Source organism: Embiotoca jacksoni, unplaced genomic scaffold (genome assembly GCF_022577435.1).
Source record: "Embiotoca jacksoni isolate LCO1_2020_lvr unplaced genomic scaffold, fEmbJac1.0.p SCAF_3, whole genome shotgun sequence".
In the NCBI taxonomy this organism is placed as follows: domain Eukaryota; kingdom Metazoa; phylum Chordata; class Actinopteri; family Embiotocidae; genus Embiotoca; species Embiotoca jacksoni.
In genome coordinates this window covers 17273105-17296518 of record NW_027185381.1, presented here as the reverse complement: position 1 = coordinate 17296518, position 23414 = coordinate 17273105, and the positions used below count along the sequence as shown (strand labels likewise).

The following is a 23414-nucleotide window of genomic DNA, read 5'->3' as shown; positions in this document are numbered from 1 at the left end:
GAGCAGGTGTTGGCTTTCACCTGTTCAGAGCCTGTGCTTAATTTACTGCATTCAGAGTGCCTGTATTATTATGTCCACAATTAAGCTAAGCAAAGGCTGTACTTTAAAATGAGTTGTATTAGTTGTATTGAAATACTGTAGGCACATTATATTTTCTTGCAAATCCATAGTGGGGATTTTCTTGTTGAATTATGTCTGTTTTGATGAAATAAGTCATTTCTTTGTTCTTACCTGGCCCCATTGTGTCTCACTGTTCAACTTGAGGTAATGCGAGTCATAGAAGAGAATCAGTTAAATTTTTTTGGTTTATATGCTGTGTATTTCTAATCCTTTCAAAAACCACAGCAACCCTTGTACATGCAAATCTGTACTCAAAGGTATATTCCAATACACCTTGTTAAGAATTGGCTTAGCAATAAAGTTTTCTTCACGGGAACCTCTGGACTTTCTGTGAGTTAACTAGTCATTTCAGAGGTGAGCGGTGATTTCCCAAAGCACTGAGAGAGAGACCGCAGGCATTTATCCTCTTTCTTTAGACAATATCAAATCCTAAGAATCCAAACAGGCTTCCATCTCTGCAAGGCAGGTAAAATGACTAAACCTAAGCAGTGTAGGTGGAAGGCCCCTGCGGATTGAACTTAGTGTGTCTATAAATGAAATAGATAACCTTTGGAGCCATTTCCCTGTCTTTATACCTGACAGTTCACTTGATTCTAGAAGTCACGGGCTGAATTTTAAGTAACACTGTAGCAGATGCCTCCCAACGACCAAAAATGCTTAGTGGCGTGCCTGTAAGTACACTAAAAAGCTAAATTCTAAGTATTTGCATCATGTAATCATTTGGAAACAAGATGACAAACTGCAATTTCTGCATGCTAAACCTATAAAGGTCCAGTGTCTAACTTTTTCACATGTAAATATGCTCTGAAGAGATGACAGCTGAAGGATTTGGTAGAGTAAAGCTTGTACTCACTTTAGACCTGTGTGTTACAGTTACAGAGTCCACCCACAGGTTGGCAGAGCAAACAGCACCTGGAAGGACAGGGGTATGCAAAATAAGAGAAAGAATTTTGACTTCCTGAGGCTTTCACTTTCAGTCACTTTAGTAGTTGCCCTTTAACTAAGATTCTCAGATAGAAAAGTAGTTCAATTATCTGACGTTTCCTTTAGCGGGCGTCTCTCAGACCAGCACAGCAACAAGACACTTCATGATCTCTCCTCCATACACACCACTGCGGGATCGGCTTGGAGCTGAACATGTTTATGCCCATTTCAACCTTGACTTTTATTACAAATTCATCAATATCAGACATAATGATCCTTATTAATTTTTTTCTGAGAAACTACACTCAGCATCCAACAATTATTCAGGACACACCACCTCCTGTGATAGCAACGCCACAAACACAGCCAAAATCCTCAATAGAAAACACATAAAGATTGAGTTGTGGTTCACATTGTTAAATCAATTGAAATTGTGCACTTTCAGGAAATGAATATCAACAGCAGGTCAAGCTTTTTGTACAACTGTAATTTCAGTAAATAGAAAATTAATGTTGTTACATTTGGAGTTTAGTATCGGTAGCATCTACAACAAACAACTTTATCAAAAGTTTTCAGTCTGTTCAGCTTTTCTAAACTTTTAATGTTGTTTAAATTTAATGTTGTTTTTTGTTGTTGTTGAGTCCTTTTATTTAAAACATCACTATACAGATTATATATCTTAAGAACATCCAATTAAAATGACTTGTTTATGACTATTCATCAATTTTACTCCCTGTACAACATTCTCTTCATAGTTTAATTTCCTCCTCTATCAATAACCCCAACAACCTCTTTAATAATATGCAATATGTCCCCCATGATAAGTTTTCTGTTTTCCCACTTTTTTCAGTCCCTGACTGTACATTAATGCCGGTCAGTAGCATGGGGGCACTCTGATTGTAGTGACTTTTCTATGACCCCTTTTGTTTTACTTTTAGGTGCATCAGCATGTCCTCATTTGCTTCATGGGACCAGCGACATTGTGTAGAAAAGACCCCTGTATGACTGTGTGATGTAAGCTTGCATCCATACGTAATATGTGGAGTGTCCTTTTCTTAGCAGGAAAGCTGCAATGCAGCATTTCCTTCAACACATTGCAAGGCAACTGCTATAGGACTGGGAGCCTGCTGAAACTAATGGAGCAAAGATGAGATGGAGTCTAATCAAGAAAACCTCCAATGCCATGGCTCATTACTGAGACATAAACACTTCGCTGCTGGAGAGTGTTGGGGCTGTAAATGAAAGTTTCGAAACTTTTTTTTTGAAAGTTTCGAAGGTGTAAGAAGCAACAAACTCTTTTTACAGCATCACCTATACACAGTAAAACTCAACTAGCTGAATTTGAAATATTGGTGCCACAATCTCAATGATTTATGTGTTGCGGCTATTATTCAGCTAACTCCCTGAATTGTGTCGCACCTTGTAAGTATGGGATACTATAAGAGAAGATAGTGGGTATTTGTGTGTCTGCTTGTGTCCAGTACATGAGACTGAGACCCAGACAAAGCCTGACAGTCCATGCGTTAGAGCGGGTTTCCCCCAGAACAGGGTTCAGCGAGTGGGCATAGATCAAAGAGAAATTCCCTGCTGAGTGCTCACAGATGAAGGAGACATAATGCAGATATCATTTTTCTTTTTTTTAATAACATGTAGTGAATATACTGCCTCTCATGTATTTCCAGGCCAGCCCACGATATCAGCCTGGAGGAGTTTGATGATGAAGATCTCTCTGAAATCACAGATGACTGTGGGATTGGACTCAACTACGACTCTGATCCATATGAGAAGGTAAGGCTCTGTTTTTTTTTTCTGTTGTTCTCTTTATAGATATTTTACCCTTTCATTGCTTTGTGTCTGTGGTATGTAAACATGCTAAACAGTGATTTGCATGAGTTCTGCATTCCCATTAAGCAGTTACACATGTTAAACATTGCTGTTTGCAGGCAGCTGCTTTAAAAACCTTAAAGTTAAATTATATATACACTTTTGTTTGCTAAATATTGTTAATAATAATTCTATAGACAAAGAGCTCGTCCATCTGTTGTTGTTCTTCTGTGGTTGCTATGAGTGACCACTGATCCTAGTTGATTAATGACAACCTGAAGGGGATAACAGCAGGAGAGAGGGAAGTGCAATGACATAACAAATTTAAATGTATGAGAACGAGACGAGAGTGACCTGTTTAGTGTTGAGAACGGCTTATTTGCATACAGATTCCTTATGTAAGCATCTCTGCAGCTTTGGATTTTTTTTATTTTTATCTACCGGCTACCTAGCTTACCAGCATTGCAGTCATAACAGTAATTACCATAAGCCTCAGATATCCATAACATCAGGAAAAAAAATGAGAAACATGCATGACTTTGAACGAGTCACCCTCCTTGTGCTGTCATCATATCATCATCATGCATCATACACACCGGACGCTTCTAAGCAGCGCTTCCAATCACAATTCAAGCGACTGTGTTAAGAAGTATACGCAAATAATTGAATCATTAGCTCCCACATGTCTGACCGGCTTAGACTTTCATTACACAATTTCTAAGAACTATTATCGTGTACCACCCTCTCTCTATTTGTTTCTGTCCATCCTGTGGGATGTAAATGTTTTATGCTGGTGGCGTTGAGCCACGGCTGCAGCACAGGATGGGTGACCCAGTGCAGTTTGCTGCTATGCAGAGACAACCTCTTTTCCTCCCTCCTCTCCCCTCCCCCCCCCTCCCTCCTTCCCAAGTGTCTTCCCTTCCCTCCCTATGCAGTGCGTTGCTTAGAGACAGCGCTCACATTCCCTCCTCCCTTGTTCTCTGCAACCCCTTTCCTCCTTAAAGCTTCCTTTACTTACGCTTTCTCTCTCTCTCTCTTTCCTGCCGAGGTGCCTGGGAATGGGGATTTAGCTCAGGGATGGTTGGTTCGGAGGGTTAAGCTCTCTGCTTAAATCTGTGCTAGATATTTTGCTTGCTCGACTTTAATCCACCAACAAAACACATTATGAAGAGCTAGCAAAGCCCTTCTGTAACGGAGATGTTTTTGCATTGCATGTGAGAAGACCTCCAGAGAAAGAGGGACTTCAAAGAGCTTTTTTCTTCTATGCCAGAGATGTCATACGGTGATAAACCCTGCATCGGTGTCCTCTGTTTCCTCTCTTCCTCTCACATGTGTTTAAACACACATCAGCAGAAGCCCTGACTGCTCACTTCACAAACAAGAAATCACAGGGCAGAGACAGTGTCGGTCCTCGTTACATTGCATCATTGCCCAGAGGAAGTAATCTCGCTGACATGGGATGGAAAGGACGCACACCCAGTTGCCCTCTGAGTGTGTGCGCATTTAAATAACAGAGAAAGAAAGGCGAGACAGAGAATTTCATGCACACAGTCCTTCACATGGTATTTGATTTTGCCTGCATCAGTACAGTGCATGTGACACTTTGTCAGCTCATCAGCTGCAGCAGCAGTCTCTCCCTCGTGCACCACACTGCTGATGAAGAGAGAAGCTTTTGGTTTTCATGTCAGCATGATTTGGTCATATAGGGCAGCATGTCTTTGATGTTTAGGAAGAACAGCCAATCTAAACAGTGAGATTATCCTTTGGCCCCAATCCCCAACTCTGATTAATTCTAATTCGATATGGGGTTCAGGTCTTAATCTGCATAACCCTTTAGATCAGTACTTTGCCTTTGTGACCATGGCACACATATCCATGTGATCAAAACCAAACAGACACACACGATGTTTTTAAGTAGCTTATTTTCTCATCTGTAGCTGAAGGCAGGCAATTAAAGATCAAAGAGGAATCTGAGGGAATGGTAATTGGTGCCCAAATGCCAAAGTGCTGCTGCACTTCTGGCCGAGATGTCCTTTTCCACTATCCATGATGTCAGTAGGTATTAGGTTTAATATTATGTTTTCAAGCTTGAGATTAGTTTTGTTTCCCTTGACCTTTACTGTTTTAACCCAGAATATCAAAATAACAAGCAGAGACCACAACAGCGGGTACCTCTCCTTGTTTTTTGTCATAAATCTCTTCTCTGAGTCTCGCAGACACACAAAAAAACACCCTGCTGTTTTCCGCCTCGTCTTGCCCCTGATTCTTCACTTCCTGTCCCTCTAATAGCCATCTCTGTCTCTCCAGAGCTCTGATTGAACCACATGAGCACATGCATAATTCAGCATTTGACAGAGCAGTCGTGTCTGTGCCTCAGCTGTGGTGCTACACCCGAGTTTGAAATGTGGACATTTACAGATACACTGATAGATGGAGGCCATCACTCACGAGGTGCTCTCAATTAATCAGCATCTCTCAAACATAGCACCATAAAACTCTGCAGGATTATGAACTATATCCGGGCTTTGCATCGGCAGACAGGAACCCACACACAGGCACAAAGTAAATACATAAAAAAAAAACATAGATGTTGTCTAGCTCTTTAATAGTAATGCCTAAGTATTCTACAAAAAGCACTATGACTATTGACTTTATGATGTTGCCTGATGTAGGGCTGGCACATCAACGCTGAACAACAAAAAGGCGACACTCTTGTTTTCAGATGAAATGCTGTAGCTTCAAGAATCTGACACTGAACATAAAAACTATCAGCTTCGGTCTCTTGTCTTCTCTCATCAAACACAACCTTTGAAAAAAAAATTTTTTCTGTGTGTTTACTTTTCATCTGTGTGTCTTTCTCACTCTCACCGGGTTTAATTTCCTTACTGCCGGATGCTGCTGCTCTGCATTATGGGCGTAACATCTTGTCATTTGTTGGAGAAAGAATGAGCACTTCTTGTGATGCTGCTGATGCCCCGATTGAAAATGTGTAATTTAGAAATAAGAATGGGGAAAAGTATGAATTAACATCACCTTTTTAATGCGATAAATCCTACCATGTATCTACATGTACATAGATCCCAGCGCTGCACCCTCAATTTATGCACTGAAAAGACTCCTAAATACAACCTCAAGCCAAAAAACTGACACTATGTCTCAGCCACAGAATAAAGGATCATATAAGCCCTGCTCATAAACTCTGCAGCAGTTGTTCATTTCAGCATTTATGATCAGTAGGAGTCTCCTCCCCAGGTGCTCGGCACTTTAAATCGACCCTTCCTGTTTTCTTTTCACCTGTTCCCTGTTAGATCTTAAAAGATCACTTAATTCTCAGCATCCGCCTCTCTTCTCTGAGATTTATGTGTCTCTGGCGTTCTCTTCGTTTGCAAAGCTGTGAAGCCAGTGTTCACTTGAAGATCATGTCCTCAGTTTCCCTAATGCTTTTCTTGGTAGACAAGAAATCCCCACAGTTTAACCCAAAGACTCTTTTCTCTCTACTGGTGATGAGAGATAGTGCTGTATAGTGGAGCTGCCATCTCACTGATCTTCAGATGTGCAGCAGCAGCAGAGCAGTAGGTATAGAATTAGCAATGCTTAACAAGCCTGTGGTCTACTAATTAGAAATCAAAAAGCTCCTCTGCCTTTTTTTTTTTATTATTTTTTTTTTTTACCAATATCCCTTCTCGAACTGCTGTTAAAGAGCAGAAATGAACGTCAATAGTAGTAGTTTGTCATGAGTTGTTTTAAAAATGATATCTGTATGGCTTTGGGAGTGTCTGTGTCTGTACCATTTTGAACTCAAATGGATTTAATTTACATTGAATCCATCAGCACCCGGATGCTTGTGAGAGCATAAAAGGGTTAAATTCATTCACAAGCCCCCCCCCCCCCTTCCCCCCTCAACACTTGCAGGAGAGCATGCTTGCCTAAGTCTGCTTGGTGACAGATGAGCGAGAGTCACAGGACTGAATGGGTTGTCCTTGGGAACTGGAGACCATGGGGATCGATTCTTGCCAACACACAACTCTTATTTATAGTTTTTCTTTTTTTCTTCAAGCCTGCCTGCCTGTCTGTCAGGTGGCCTTGCTGAATGATGTCTCCTGACAGTGCAGATTATTCTCCCCGGCAGATGTGGCATTTTCACAGCCCACTGATGGATCTGTGGATTTTTACACTGTCATGGAGTTTTAGGTCACATATCCGGAGTGATGGATTATAATGGGTCAGTCAGTGTAAGGAAACAGCTTTGTGAGTCTTTCCAGTAGATTGTGAACTGAGAGTGCATACAATGTGTGACTGAAAGTTTTTTTTCGTGTTGAGAACAATGTCTCGTTTCCAAACATTTCCTCACATTTTAAAAGCTAAATCATCAAATATAGATATATTAATTAGATATAAATACACATTTGTATGTGCACTCTCTTGGTAATAGATTGAGTGTTGGTTTTAGTTGCTGTGGCATGAAGTCGATGCACCAGGCGTCAGCAGAATTGTGTGTAGTGGATGGGCGAGAGAGCGAGCTCTGATTCCTCCATTAAACAGGCTGCACTGAGAGGCAGAGTAAATGCTGCGCTGTTCAAAATGGAAAAACAGACAACTCAATCCTTGGAATTGCATTGTCAAATAGGGAAGAGATGATGAGGAAAAAATAAATCACAAACGTATGTGGTAATGACCACGTATTTTAATGATATTAGCATGAGCAACATGTCAGGTTAATTCGGGAAAGAGATGACGTCGCTGTGATGTCACATTTGTTTTCTTGTTCTCGTGCCATATTAGGGATACATGTTGAGATAACCTCATTACAGTTTGGCATAAAAATGTTATTTGAATGACTGTTTAAAATTATTTTAAAGTTGTTTGCACATCACAACTATTTGAGAATTTGTGTCTTGTTGCAGACAGTCAATTATACCGTATTTCTTCCATGTCTAGTACACTGTCTGTGTCACTAACCTGCTTTATAGATCTTTGACGCCATTGATACACTTTGTATCTGGAAAACATTCTGCACAACAACATAGACACACTCCTAAGGGTGTGGTCTGTCAAACCTCTAAATCATTTAGTGCACGACTTTCCGGTAAACCAGCTGAAACCTGAGAAATGTCTCAGATGATGATTCACCCTCACTTCACTGCCCTCCATCCTGGTTTGTTACACATTCACTATCTCTCTCTCCTTTCCTCCCTGAACAGTCCATCCTCTAAACCTCTCGATTCTGCTCTCTGCAACGTTTTTTGCGATTGGACTTGACATTTTGTGACGTAATTGTTTCCACCTTGTCACCTTTTATAATGTTTAACAATGCTGATGATGACAAAGGCAGGAATTATCCACCTTAGAGCTGGTTATCATAAAAAGGTTGGATACAAAACAGATATTTATACTTAATGATTTTCTAAAGGCAAACAACAGGACTATCACCTAAAGAAAATGGTAAAACCAATTTGGGGCTCCTCACTCCAAGTCCCAATCAATGCAATAAAAGGGTTAATACATTTACATTTTAAAATAATTTACAGACTCTACTACACACCAGAGTGCTTTAATAATGTTTCATACATGCAACTTGGTCATGCTTAAAACTAAGAGTGTTGTGGGAAAGCCTAGAAAATACACGTAACAATATAATATAAATGAAGCTCAGTTTTTTACTATCCATAGTTCTTCTTTCGCTGATCCTAAATATAATTCTGATAGAATTTTTTTTAAATTGGCCATGACAGCTGCAAAAAATGTATAAAGTAAAGCTGGATAAAAAAAAAGATCCTCTTACAGTGGGTAAATTAATTTACTGCGTGTGCTTGTAGAAAAACTATGTATATCAAAAGATGTACTCCCCAAATATTTAAGCAGACACGGCAAACTCAGATTATAAATTTAGTACAGTAGCGGTGCGGACTGTACCTGACTTTTACTAATGAGGCTCTAGTTGGTCATGTATTCATGAATTTATGTTTTTATTTCTTTATTATTTCATTAAATGTGAAACACAATAAATATAATGTTACAAAACACTTAAGGCCATGCCACACTGAGCTCAGAACATGTCAGCAAAATGCACTGTAACTGTAAACTTTGTTGCATGGTTGACCGCTTTGATGTTTGTGTGTTTGTCTGCGTTTCATAAACGCCCTTACTGTAATCAAAGAACATTATGTTGCATGTTGTCCATCTGCTCTCCATCTGCTCTCTCCTAGTTTTGTTCTGACAGGCTTGTTCTGTTGCTTGTTTCTCTATTGTCAGAACAGACGATGCTTTGATTAGAGTGGCTATTATCCCAGCTACGCTCAGTGTGTGCGAAAAAGTTGATCAAAGTTGACCTTATCCTGAGTCCCCATAAGTAGCTCTTTCTCTCCCTCTCTCCTCTGCTCTCAGGACTCCCTCATTCTGGAGAAAAGTGACATGCACCACCCAATCTGCTCCTTCCAGGATGACTTCCAAGAGTTTGAGATGATTGACGATGAAGATGAGGACGATGAGGAGGAAGAGGAAGAGGATGAAGAGGTGGACCCTGACGCGCCCCCGTCTCCCTCAGCCTCCCCTCCTCCTTCTCCTACTCTTGGCACTCTAAAGAGCCGACCCACCACACTGAACCTCACCACCGCTGTGTCACAGGTAAACAGACTGAAGTGCCTGAACACACAGAAAACACAGATTATGTGTAGTTCTGAGTCTTTGTAAAAGTCACACACAAACTTGTTAAGTATCGTCACCTCTGTTCTCATTAGGATTCACTGAACAACAACAGCAGCCTATCCCCAAAGAAAGGAAGCTGGCAGGACTCTTTACGTAACCCAGCCTCACAGGGTGAGAGCATGATTATTAATCAATGTGGACTGATATATGTTTTCATTTGTATTTGTACATTTGTCTGTCCTTTACATGTGATACCTTCTGCAAGATAGTGTTAATTTTGACTAAAATTAAATGTATTTTTATTTTCCATTCAATTTCATTCCATTATCACGAAAACACAATTCCCATAAAAAACAAATTGTATGTCTATGAAAATGCCTTGACCCAGTTATATTAGGTCTAACAGTATTTAAAGGTTCTTGTCTGAATACCTTAAGGCTTTTCATTTTTTAAATAATTGTCAAACATTGGCAGTTTTATTGATACTTTTAAACGAAGCTAAGCCATTATTAACTGCAGGCTTTATGCGCAGTTATAAAGTAAATATGTACTGTCCCTCCAGGCCGTCTGTCTCCAACCCACTCATGTCTGGAGGATGGTACCCATGTGACAGGCCAGTGCCCAGCCTCTCCAGTTACCCAGGCCCCAGGGTCTCAAAGCAAAGGTACTCCACCAAAACAGGCAGGGGAGGGCGGGAACCCCCAGTCTCCTCATAGGCCCCTCCTCTGCGACATGGAGGGCAACAGGCGGGAGAGGCCCGAATACGGTAACAAGAAGGCCAGCCCAGCAAGCTCAGAGCTCATCCCATTGACATCAGTGTTAGTGCTGTGACGTGACATGTGATGTGAACTGGACTCCAGTGATGCATAAGTTCAGCTAAACACCGTCATGTCGATTCTTACAAACTCATTTGCACTCGTACAACTCAGGGAGTTTTTAATAAATAAGAGTTTGCTGAACTTGTTCATCCTACAGTTGTACATCCTATTTTTAGCTGATTAAGAATTAGTAAATGCCTGAACCTTTAACTCTGTGTATGATACTTTATTCTTATCTTCTCTCTTTAATTGTTGCATAGGCCTCCTCAACTCCACCAATCTGTCTTTCTTTTTGCATTGTCGTTACCATCTATTCAATAATCACTTATGCCATGCTTTACTGTCAGTCTTTTAAGTGCTTTTCTGTTTCTCCACACCTTTATTTATCTTTACAGGTTCATTTGGTCAGCACAAGTCCTACCCATGTCCTGGTGATGCCACTGAGCCAAAGGCAGACCCTTCTATACAGACAACCAGAGTACCGTCTGTAGACGAACACTCCCAGTGTTCAGACACAGAGGTGGACCATGACCTCAACAACGACCACAACCACAAACACTCAAACCGGTGTGCCACAGACACCTACACGATCACCAGCGAGTCGGGTATGGAGCCGGAGAATGACCTAGACCTAGATGGCACCAGTCGCTGCTTGTCATCCACTGCACCCATGGGAGCGAATGATGGCGCCGATACGCCCTTGTCTGATGAGGAGCTGGAGAAGGACTTTGAGGTGGAGTTCATGTGTAAGGAGACCTACGATATGGTGTGTAAGGAGAATCAGTCGTCATACGTGGAATTCCCCTGCATTGAACCTTCAGAGCCTGCGTCTTTTTCCAGCTATCTGTCATCTTGCCGCTCAGGCATTCTTAACCAGTCCAACAGTTCAGAAAGTCAAGCAGCTTCTGCCATGGATGCGGCAGCTAACGACTCCACCTCTCCATCCTCAGACCCAGGGATAGCGGATATGAACCAACGGGGTTATGTGACTTCGGACCAGGACAAGGACCTCAGCTCTCCGGGCTCTGACTCTGACATTGAAGGGGAGCTGGAGGCGGCGTTTGCTTGTGGGGGTCCTGTGGTCTCCAACATGATCTCCTCTATCTCAGAGACAGAGCTGGACCTGACAAGTGATGAAAGTAGCAGTGGACGCTCATCTCACCTCACCAACTCCATTGAGGAGGCCAGCTCACCGACATCAGACCAGGAACTGGACCCGGATACGGAGTTAGAGCAGGACAGTGGAATCGTTGGACTGAAAGCATCTCTATTTCTGGGTCAGCCTGATCCAATCAAAGAAGGCTCACCTCTGCCCTCTCCTTCCCCTCTACCCTCTCCCACCATCACTACGCCATCCCCTATTGACTCACCTATTTTACCTCCTGAGTCCTATGACGATGATCAGGCTCTGATGGGGCTGCAGAATGTGGATGATGAGCTGTCCTGCGAGCACCAGGCTGACCCAGATGAGACTCTGCCTCCAGCTCAGTGCTGTGAGGACAGTATGTCCAGACAGATGGTGCTCCAGATCGAACCAGACCACAGCCTCGAGAGCTTCAAACGCTCCTTCTACCTGCCTGTGGGACCCAGGCTAATGCCAAATGCAGATGACTATGATGGAACAAGTGAGGGAGACTCGGAATCGGAAAGTGAAGATGACCTGAGCGAGAACTCAGACTCACCCTGGCTGCTCAGCAACTTAGTCAACAGGATGATATCGGAGGGCTCGTACCCAATCAGCTGTCCAGAGGAGTGTTTCAAGAGAAAGGTGTCTGTGTCTGATACCATCTCACCATCCTCAGACATCGGAGACGGAGATAGTTTCAATGAAGAAGACATCGAGAAGAAAGCAGCGATGGAGGAATCAGAGGAAGAGGAGAAGGAAAGTGAAGGGTACAGAAAGGACAGGATGGACCCAGGAGGGAGGAGAAGGAATGTGGAGTCTTCCAAAGAAGGAGCTGTGATAAGTCCCCATCTCTACATGAGCAACCCCACAGGTGACACCATAACCCCGCTGATTTTAGAGCGCTGTGCGAACAACGAGAGGGGAACCACAGATTTCAACTCCTTGTACACCACTAAAGACTGTGACAAGAACTTCTTCACAGACAAACCATCCAAGAATGCTAGGAGACCAGAGGAAGACGAAGAGCCCAATAATGACTTGATGATGCTGGAAGGAAGGAAGGATCTGGACTCGCCCAGCCTTAGTGAGAGTGTAGTCAGCGACAAGGATGAAGGACGAGAAACCGAGCCAAGGCCAACGAGTCGTTCCTCAGCCTCTCTTGAGCGCATCACCGAGGTCAAACACAGCCTGACACTCGACATACCCACTGCTCAGACCAACCGCTGCTTCAGCCTCACCTACTCCACAGACAATGATGAAGAGGAGGACGACGGGGACTCTTATCCCTACCTAGGTGGCTTGAGGAAGGAGTCTTATAGAGGTAGTGACTTGGAGCTTGACTGTTCACCACCTATTGATTCCAGTGTGCAACATCATCCCTTACCTGAAGATGACCTCCCACTGTGTGAGAAAGAACTGGCTCTGAGGCAGTCAACTGAAGATGATGAACTCGCTTATGACTCCATGAAGTACACACTAGTGGTGGATGAGAATACTACACTGGAACTTGTCAGCCTCAGAAGGTATGCTCTGACATGTGTTTCTTTCAGCTGTGAAGTTACCACAACCTTCTTTACGTTGTGCGTTCTGTTAGTTTATCAAGTACATTACTTGCAATCGTCCAACCTTGATTTGAGATTTAACTGTCTTGTCCTTTCAGGTGCACCTCCGTTCTGAGTGATGACAGTGAGCTTTCAACTCTATGTGACGAGGAGCCTTTGAGGACAGGTGAGGTGGGCTACGGTCGTGATGATGAAGAGGTGAGGCCAGAACTCCTCAGCTCTTCTGAAGACTCCTCTCCCGAGGCCGACCTCCCATTCTCCAAGAAGTTCCTCAATGTGTTCGTCAACAGCACATCCCGCTCCTCCAGTAAGACTTTTGCTCTCAGTTTGGAAGATATGTTTGTTTTATTTATTGCTGAGAGGTTGTCAATAAGATTGAGATTACTCTAAAATCTGTCAGTTAAATATAAAACAACAAATAGTTAGTATAGTGAAGCAGGGGGAAGCAGCCAGCTTGGCTCTGTCCAAAACCTGAAAAAAACTGATTCCAGCAGCATTATTGCTAAAATTATCCACTCTAAGTCCTCAGAATGAATATACTGTAATAGGGTTAAACCCATCACTGTCAGCATGATACATTAACATGTGATCTAAATATGGCAGGGTGCCCACACACGACCTATGGGAGGGCTCTGCCTCCCAGCCCATCATCAATCACTGTTCTTGCTTTCAAGATTTATATCTCTAATGACGGGTGATTAGCATAATAAAAGGTTCACGAGAAAGACTTTCATTTCTATTTCTTTTTTGACAAATCCAGTTAGACTTCATTTACACTTACACTTATACACTTACCCCAAGCAAATATAAAGATTAGAAAAATAAAGAAATAATAAAAGGAACTCAGTGTACTTTGTTTTCAAGATTTATTATATTTCGTTTGTATAAAGTAGTTTGTGAAGAATAATGAGGGTCCTACTCATGATAATCTCCCTTGCAGGCACAGAATCTTTTGGACTTTTCTCCTGTACCATCAATGGAGAGGAGAGGGACCAGACCCACAGGGCAGTGTACAGGTAAGACAACCTACAGTGCACTCAATGTTTTTTTTCAACCAAAGGACGGACCTATGTCAATGACAACAAAAGGCAAATTAATAATAATAGATGCAAAATATAAGAGTTGTTTTTATTGCTTCTTGAAACTGTGGAATTACTGGAGTGACTGCTACAATTGCTTCATTACTATCTTGTTTTTTTCGGGAAAAAAAGCCCATGTGTAGATAGATAAAACAATATTTCTTTGTTTCATGGTTCTTCCGCTTGCTGTGGGGGGTCATGCAGCATCAGTGCATCACTACTTATGTTTGGGAGGAGGGCAGATGTCCTTGCGACAGCTGGGCTTCAGAGCTGCAGGCTGGCCACAAATAATCACATCAGCCACAGAGACACAGAGAGAAGAAAAAAAGCTGCATGCGCCTCCCATGTACACACATACATGTTGTACGTATATGTGTTTCTATACATTTGCTTTACCACCCGCCTAGTTCAGCAGGTCCTCATATTTAGAGCTCTTTGTCCTCCTCTCTCCACCCCATCGTCTCTCTCTGGCAGCTGTTTCGTCACTCCTCTCTCTCTCTCTCTCTCTTACCCTCTGGGAGTCACCCGAAACCCAAGCAAGATGCTTCCGCATCAAATGAAGTTCGGTCTATAGGATGTCTGTAAGGACATAACCTTTAACAGACTGTTTTCTTTTTTTTTGCTTTTGCCTCTTTGCTGCCCTCTTCAGGTTCATTCCCAGACATACAGATGAGCTGGAGCTGGACGTGGATGACCCTTTATATGTGGAGGAAGAAGAGGATGACTACTGGTACAGAGGCTATAACATGCGGACAGGGGAGAGGGGGATCTTCCCTGCCTTTTACGCCCACGAGGTCATCGGCCAGTCCAAGGAGCAGCTGGGTGAGTAGAAAGATGCATCCGCTTCTTTTGTTTTTTCCTCATTGTTAATTCCAGAAATATCACATTTTCTCTCTGCATTACACTATTTAGGAATGAAAAGGAACCCAGCATGGATTGAGACTTTCAGCGTTCAGTTTTTGGGGTCTGTTGAGGTACCTTATCACCAAGGCAACGGCATTCTTTGCGCTGCCATGCAGAAGGTAAACAAAATGGAAAACATCAAAGACCATGTAAAATTTACACAAACCAAACACAATCATAGATTTACATACAGTATGCACCAGTAAGGTGTGTTTGTTTTGATTTAAACACAATTTTTGTCTGTTAGATTGCAATATCACGGAAACGGACAGTACATGTACGGCCTCCATCTCTGTGTGAGTTGGAGATTAGCTTGCAAGGAGTTAAACTAATCATGAGCCTGGAGGATGAATATGACACTCTTGATGAGGTACAGTATAGACAAATAAACTAATCAATAAATTGCTCAATTAACCATTTTTCATTTAAGTATGGAATAATATTGCATTGATAAGTCGTTTCTTTTCTATTTCCTGTCTCTGCATCTGTCTCCATCTTTAGTATGACAGATGTAGTCACTTCTTCCAGATGAAAAACATCTCGTTCTGTGGATGCCATCCGAGGAACAACTGGTAAAGCAGATCATACTCATCTTCTCATCTCCTGTTACTAGTGTACAGTGGAACATCTGAGCGATTGCATCATTGTTTTCTTCTCTGCAGCTACTTCGGCTTCATCACTAAGCACCCGATGCTGAACAGATTTGCTTGCCATGTGTTTGTATCCCAGGAGTCTATGCGACCTGTAGCTGAGTGTGTCGGGTACGTTCAAATTATTATTATTATCAATGTTATCAACAGAGCAATTACCACTTATCAAACACATAGTAATGACTATATTTTGGATTCTTGATTAAGTGCATCTATACCACAAATCCCTCCAATCCATCGAGTGCGGTAAGATATGTGATCCAGGTTTATTTTGCTCCCCAGCCTTACACTATATTATACTTATTTTTCTAAGATGTTAGAAGAAAAAAAGGCTGGAAACCCTGGTTTAATCTTTCTCAATGTGTTGCATTTTAGCTTGTTATATTATACATTTTTTCAAATCTTAATCTTAAAGGTTCCAAAGGTGTCAAATAAATGTAGTGGAGTAGAAGGTACAATATATCCCTCTGAAATGTACTGCAGTGGAAGTATAAAGTAGCATCAAATGGAAATACTCAAATACCAAAATTGTACTTAGAGGGATTGCGTAAACGTACGCGCTTGCTTTCCACCACTGGCTTGTGTGTAAGGTTAAATGACTGTAGGATTAGTCATGTCTTATTCAGCCATATTGGGTTTGAATAATTAAAGATGCAGGTAGTTCACCGTCTGTGGATGGATTAAGAGCAGGCAGCAGAGTATGGCATGGGCTTCTTCAGTTTATTGCACTGCTGTCTGTGGACACAACCACAAAAGCAGAACTTATAAAACAAACTCCAAGCCTCCTGGTGGCTCTGAATTTTCTCTATCATTATGTTCCTTTTGTTTGTACCACCTACAAAGAATGACTGTAAAAAATATAATCGAATAATATCTCATACTGGCCCGCAGGCAAATGTTAAGTTCTCATATGTCTGCCTTCTCCACAGACGAGCCTTCCAGGAGTACTACCAAGAACATCTGGAGTACGCCTGCCCCACCGAGGACATCTACCTGGAGTAAGAAGAGTTACCATGACAACCTTCTTCCTTTACAGCTTGTGTATGTTCATCAAGTTTGCCACCAGAGGGCGCTGTCAGTGGGGTTTTTTTTGCTCCATTGTAAAAATCCTCTTCTGTGTCCCTCTAACACAGGGATCCTCATTTCTACAGTATGCTAGGCATTTGACTGATTTCATTGATCCCTCTTTCTTTGTTTATTTCCATGATCTCGATGGATTGATTGCCTGTTTCTGTTATCTTTTTCTATGATATAAAACTAAGACGCTGAGCACCTGTTTATTTAAAAGTTCCTCTTTTGAAATGAAAACAATATACCTACTACTGCTGTATCACTTTTCAATGCATGGCTAGTAGGGTTACTGCACACAGACACACCAAGAAATACACACTTATCAAAGTGAATGGCAAGCAGCTCAACAATCAGTACAGGCTTGGTGAAGAATCAAGAGGTTGACATTTAGATTATCTGTATATAAGTTTTTGTTCAATACTGACTGCTAATTTTGATTTCTACTGATTGTGACATTAGAGCAAAGTAGACAGAGTACAGTGAGAGGTCTTTTGGTTCAAGCTTACCCCTGTGTCACGCGCAAGACGTAATGTGTGTTGTAAATACGTGTATAGAAAGTAGACATACAGGCGCCTCATCCAGACTAATTAAGAAACAGGTGAGACCGATGGTTGGGATTTTGTTCTTAGTTTTGATGTGGGTATTAATGACTCACTCTGACAGGGGTAACTGCAGGTGCAAATTTAGAAGAACTGACTTGGAATGAACTTTGAATGTCATTAGTGCTGCAGATAAGTTATTCAGATTAGGTGCAGTAGCTGTCAGCAAATTTGAATGATGTGACAGAAACATTTTACTTTTGTCCAGTACTCAAAGTTGCACTGCTTGTTGACCTTTATCGTGGGGAGCTTTCAAAGCAAGTCATCCAACTGTTAAACTTGCACATCGTACATCACTGTATGCTTTGCTATAATTGATGAGACTTTTAGGTCAAAGAAAGCAAAGGCCCTCAGACAAGCCATATTCTCACATCTCTGACTGTTTAGCTCTGGTTTTCAGTGATGTACTAGTCTCCGTTTTCTTTTGACTTGGCAGTTTCAACGATGGAAAAGGAAAGACTAGATTGACCCGTAGCTGCATGTCAGTAATACTACACAGCAGTGTGCCTACTGTACAGTGAGTGTCCTGCTAATTCTTGGTCCTGGTATCACAGTGGAATCAAACCTTTAATAAAGCATTAAAAGGGAGGTTTTATAGTTATTATATAAATGGTCATACTTTCATCCCAATTTTAAGTGCGGTCGATTATGGGGATTATCACACGTTCCCGCATTCATTCATTGCTTTTAGTTTGGTCAAAGGTTGAAGCCTCATTCACGCGTTACACAATAACCTACTGTGGGGTTGTAGTATCATACCATAGCTTACAGTCTAGCACCTTACATAGAGCAGGGGGTATATTTAACAAAGGAGGCAGTCAGTACAGTCATCTGTCATCTGAAATTTCTGGCGTTGAGGTTTACGACCCCCAACTATCACTATCGTTCTCTCAGACACTGTTTAGCATCTTGTTCTGCTGCTTTTAGTCACAGCCCGCCAGGACAAACGCATCAGATCTGCAAGATTTCAGTGTTCAGTTCACTGAAAGTTGACATGGCAGGAGGGTTATTATCTACATATGTATCGCTGTCAGTTAGATCATGTATATACAATAGCAAATCTAAAATAGTGCTGTGTCCTTTATGTTGAGTATGTTATTGAAATGAATATGTACATTTAATTAAAAAGAAAAGAAAAAAAAAAGAAGATCACAACCAGATGAAAACCCCTAAAAGAAAAGAAAGACACGTCAATATCTGTGATCTGCAATAATTTTATTTCAGTGTCTTATGTTCCGACACAAGGTGTTATTTCTGTCTCTGTCACACGGGTGGCATTTGGGTTCCTGCCAACTCCATAACTCTCTGCAGACAGGCTTCAGCAGCACATTTAGGGCGCATTTGTGAGATGTGACATCACTAGTGTGACACGCCCACCAGACATCTGACCAATCTGCTGTTAGAGCTGAATAGTGACCGAGTCAGCTGCCACTGGAAAACTATTATTGTGTCTTGCCGATTATAGAAATCACCTTTGAGCTCCAACAGTGTGGCCCATCTTTGATCTGTATTTATTTGCTTCTGATTATGTTTTTCGATCTTGTTACAGCCTAGATAAAACCCTTCTTTTCACACAGCTACACAAAAACAACCTCTGAGGATGATCTAGTCCCATATAGCCGCTGAAAAATACATTAAAAGTTAAACCAACTTTTGTCTTTATTACTTTAATGAGATTCACTGTATACTTAGAGCAAAACAGTATGTGACAGAACCAACATATCCTATCTTGTATCTTTAAAAACAAGGACTTGTAAAATTCAAGGGAAAACAAACAAAAAAAACGGCAAAAAAAAAATCACTCTGCCTTGTCATGGGTTTGGTCTTATGAATAAAATATATGCTTGATGTCCGAAACCGTCATTGTTCTCTTTATTATTCAGATCTATTTGTGACTGTTTGACTGAAATGAGCTGCAAAACATTTTCATTTTTAAGTCTGTTCAAGTTTTTGATCGTAAAGACTCTTGAGGTGGAAATTACTTTACAAGTCAAATAACAAGGCGTATTCAAGTAGTCGAAGAACATACAGTGCTTTGTTATTCATTAGTTCGAAATGTGAGCAATGTCAACGTTAAAATGATCTCCTCATTGAGGAAACAGGTTGCGATATTACTTTTCAGCTTGAACAGTAATTAAAGCAAACAGCAATGTGCAATCACACACTCAGCATCACATGGATGAGCTTTCACCAAGCAACCATTTTAAGGTAAAATCAATTCTGTACCTCCAGCCTCTCTCCTATTGTCTCCATTAGCTGCTGTGAACATTTTTCCCGTTAACATCTGCAGCAGCTGGGTTTGGGGTTACACTGAGGATTGCAGCAAGGCTCAAGGTACGGGTCCGTTCCTCTTGATATCTGGCTCTCTCCGAACACCATGGAGGCTTCAAACTGCTTCTTGACTGTCTTGATCTTCTCCAGCACGTCTTGCAGCTCGGGTCTTCCCACCAACGGAAGAGGGTAGTTCTCAGAGGGGTCAGACTCCAGGTCAAAAAGCAGAGGGGGGTCATGGGCCTTGAGGAGTGCGAACACCGGGCAGTCTTGATCTGGGGTGGTACCGCTATGTGTAGCACCTGATGCAAAACATATGAACAAGAAGGAGTCAAAACTACCTCATTCTTGAGCGTGTGATTATATTTGATGTTTAAACTTTCTCTCTATTCTGTATATGAAAGCTACTACCTCTAGTGTAAAAATGGGCCTTGTACTTCCCCATCCTGAGAGCAAACAGGCCATACATTTCGCTGGGATCTGTGGGGTAGAACATCATTGTCTCCCTTTTACTCTGCAAAAAATAATAAAAGATAATAATTAGTTTGGTTTTCATAATTTATTTTCTAATCTCTACAGAGTGTGAGGTACAATGCCACTACCTTTCCTTGGTTGACAAGGATTTCCGTTATATCGACCCCATCCAGGGTCACCTGGGGTAGTTTAGCTCCTGCCAGGCCTGTGATGGTGGGGAGGATATCCAGAGTGCTGGCCAGCTCGTGAGTCACACCTTAAGAGATGTATTCAGAAGAAGAGCAAAAAGAGCAAGAGTCTGTAAAAAGGCACATGACAGTGGTTTTCCATTCGTTTTTATGTTAGTATTTACTTTCATACTGACATAAAAGGAGACCAATAGATCTCTAAAATGCAATGTGGAAACTTAGATGTGCTTTTGAATATGGTCAAAGGTAAAGTATAGTATATGCAACTGAAATAAGCCCCCCCCCCCCCCCCCCCCCCCCAAAAAAAAAAAAAAAGAAGCAGTATTGTCTTTAACAGGGAAAAATGATAAATGTACACAAACAGCAGTCTGTCTAGCAAGGTCTAGGTTAGGTTTTTTTTTTTTTTTGTCTTTGTCATTCAGTCTAGACTTTCTGCAGACCACTGCTGTGTCCTGACCTGGCCTGATGGTCCCTGGCCAGTAGGCGATGGCTGGCTCTCTCATGCCGCCCTCATATGTGGTGCCTTTGCCACATTTCAGAAGGCCAGAGTTGCCTCCGCGGGACAAGCGCATGAGTTCAGGCCTACACAAAGAGACAGAGATAATACACCATTACATAAAGCACAACAAATCCTTATCATGAGGAGGCAATACATCTAATAAAAGAGGGCAAAGATATTGTGTCGCAACTTTTGAACAGAGGAAAAACACACTTCTGTACCACAGCTTTTGTGGAGGGATATTAATTGTCAGCATAATAATTTAACTCATAAACCCCTGTAAGCATTTCTCCTAATAACCATCTTTAAATTAATCAATGAAATAATGAAACTGACTACAGAGACATAAAATTCATAGATCCGGTCCCACACACTGAAAAACAAACTGGAGCTGAGAACTAACCCATTGTCAGACGTGAAGAAAACCAGTGTGTTATTGATCACTCCCGTCTTCTCCAGGGTTGTCAACAGGTTTCCAATCGTGTTGTCAAACTCCAACAGAGAATCTCCAAAGGGACCCCTTGAAGACCGCCCTGCTGCTCCCGGACCTGCATACTGGGGGTAGTGTGTGTGCTAGAGGAGGAAGTAGATGTTATGTACAGTTTGATTTCAGTTACAAGTACTGTTTATTTTGTATATTTCATCATGTTGCTTTATGTTTATCACATGTTGCTCACGTGGGAGGGATAGTAGAGGAAGAAGGGTTGTTTTTTCTTGGCCGATGTGGTAATGAAACTCGTTGCAAAGTCACTGTAAGCCCTTTCCAGATTGAGGAAGTCTACTGGCTGCTGTTTGATGGTCTCGTTGTGCATCAGTGGGACAGTCACAGTGCCAATATCACACAATCCAAAACACTTCACATCTGGAGGGAAACAGGTCAGATTCCAACAGGGACCCTGGGGAAAAAAAATAAGGAGACAGGTGTGCAGATAGTATTCCAAATAATGCGGAAAATAAATTTCAGGAAGCTACTTTTATCAAGTGCCTTCAAAGATTTTCTTCAACACTGACCATGTCATGGGAGTAAGGGATTCCCAGGTACTGGTCGAATCCCTGTCTGGTTGGAAGAAACATCCCATTGGCCCCAAATCCTAAGTGCCACTTCCCTACAGCAGCAGTAGCATAGCCCAGAGGTTTCAACACTTCAGCGATGGTGGTCTCATTCAGGGGAAGACCCCCTCTCGAGCCTGGATAAAACACTCCTGGGTAGACACCCGAGCGTGTCTGATAGCGACCTGTCAACAATGAAGCCCTGCAAAGCAATTATTACAAACAAGGCTGTAAATTAAGAGAGGAAGTCAGGACTGGAAAGTGTAGACTATAATGTCTGTAAATCACAGGGCCATTGTGAACTCTCTCTTGTTTCACTTAGTAAGAAGACCTTTGCATTAAATCATCCAGTAATGTGGAAGAAGAATGGAAAACTGCAGGACAGGTAAGGCAGATTTAACCACTTTAGAGCTGCAACAATTAGTCCATCGATTAGTTGATTGTGACAGCTATTTTGCTGAATTTTTGTTGTTAGTTTTAAAGACTATTTCTTTTCATAAAGTAATGCTAAAATCTCTGATTCCAGCTTCTTAAATGTTAATAATACCTATTTACTTTAATCACTTGTGAACTAAACTAAATGAATGAATATCTTTTGGCTGTGGACTGTTGGACGGGACAAAACAAAGACATTTTAAGCCTCATCTTTATCTTTGGAAAAACTGGTCCGACATGTTTCACCTTTTTCAAATCAAACAGCTATTGGATTAATCGAGAAAATAACAATAACGGATAACAAATTAATTGATAATACAAATAATTGTGATTTGCAGCCTTAATAGCTCTTGCAGTGTATATTTAATCGTCGACTGCATCATTTTTTAAATAAGAGATGGTGGTGCATTCACGCGTATTAGTTTGTACGGTAGTAATAAGTCCTTATTCTTACCTGGACGGCGTGCAGACCGGGCTGGTGCAATAAAAGTCTGTAAAGCGGAGTCCTCCTGCTGCCAGGCGGTCCAGGTTTGGAGTGAGTGAACTGGGATGTCCATAACAGCCCAAGTCCCCGAAGCCCAAATCATCCGCGAAAAGGAGGACGAAATTCGGCGGTGCAGCCGAGCAGGTGCAAAAAAGGAAAATATTCAACACGGCGAGGCGGCTGTAACCCATCCTGTGCGGTCTTACGCGTTTGAGTGAAGGTGGGGTGTAACAGCCAGCTCCGTACAGGGAAACCAAAACAAAACGTCACGCGATTGTTCGAGGAAACTGTCGCGCGCTATTGACGTCACACGCAGCTAGGAAATGTAGTTTTACACGTGGTGTCGGACCGCAGGATGCAGGTAAAGTTACCTGTTCTTCTGTCTGCGGGGCTTTAATTTCATCTACTCATCCTAACAACAGAAGATTGTACAAACTGCTTGTTATTAATCATGAAAAACTAACAATAGTGCTCAAACGTTTTTCCCCATTCTTAATATTTATTTGCATAACAGTTAATATGTTAATGTATTTATAAAGCCCCTACTTTTTTTTTTTTTTCACATTTCTTACATTCCTAGGCATGCTTTTAGTTAAAAATGATTCTGTCTTGTGTATTTAAACTGCAGTTAATTTCATAAATGAATTGGAATTCATGGACTCGTCACAAAAACTTTATATTGACGGAAACTG

General features: G+C 41.7%; 2 protein-coding genes across 4 annotated transcripts in view; one reads left to right on the top strand and one right to left on the bottom strand.

Annotated features, from left to right (window-relative positions):
• Positions 1–19178, top strand: part of mapk8ip2 (mitogen-activated protein kinase 8 interacting protein 2) — a 28640-nt gene extending 9462 nt beyond the window's left edge. Inside the window, exons 2-14 of one of the 3 annotated variants that reach the window (XM_069163635.1) lie at positions 2727–2832; positions 9253–9492; positions 9606–9684; positions 10076–10177; positions 10727–12980; positions 13118–13326; positions 13960–14035; positions 14748–14920; positions 15011–15120; positions 15249–15371; positions 15503–15573; positions 15664–15762; positions 16581–19178. In XM_069163635.1, the coding sequence (XP_069019736.1) occupies positions 2727–2832; positions 9253–9492; positions 9606–9684; positions 10076–10177; positions 10727–12980; positions 13118–13326; positions 13960–14035; positions 14748–14920; positions 15011–15120; positions 15249–15371; positions 15503–15573; positions 15664–15762; positions 16581–16653 (3715 nt within the window). In that variant the 3' untranslated portion in view covers positions 16654–19178. Of the gene's footprint in view, positions 1–2726; positions 2833–9252; positions 9493–9605; positions 9685–10075; positions 10280–10726; positions 12981–13117; positions 13327–13959; positions 14036–14747; positions 14921–15010; positions 15121–15248; positions 15372–15502; positions 15574–15663; positions 15763–16580 lie in introns of all 3 variants that reach the window. The other 2 variants (XM_069163634.1, XM_069163636.1) reach the window with 2 other exon arrangements.
• arsa (arylsulfatase A) lies at positions 18520–22994 on the bottom strand. The gene is made up of 8 exons (XM_069163637.1): positions 22693–22994; positions 21765–22005; positions 21431–21649; positions 21157–21326; positions 20712–20836; positions 20195–20322; positions 20004–20106; positions 18520–19894 (listed from the first exon to the last, which is right to left on the bottom strand). The coding sequence occupies exons 1-8, from the start codon at positions 22911–22913 to the stop codon at positions 19599–19601; spliced, it is 1503 nt and encodes a 500-aa protein (XP_069019738.1). The 5' UTR covers positions 22914–22994; the 3' UTR covers positions 18520–19598.
• Positions 22995–23414: the final 420 nt, after the last annotated feature.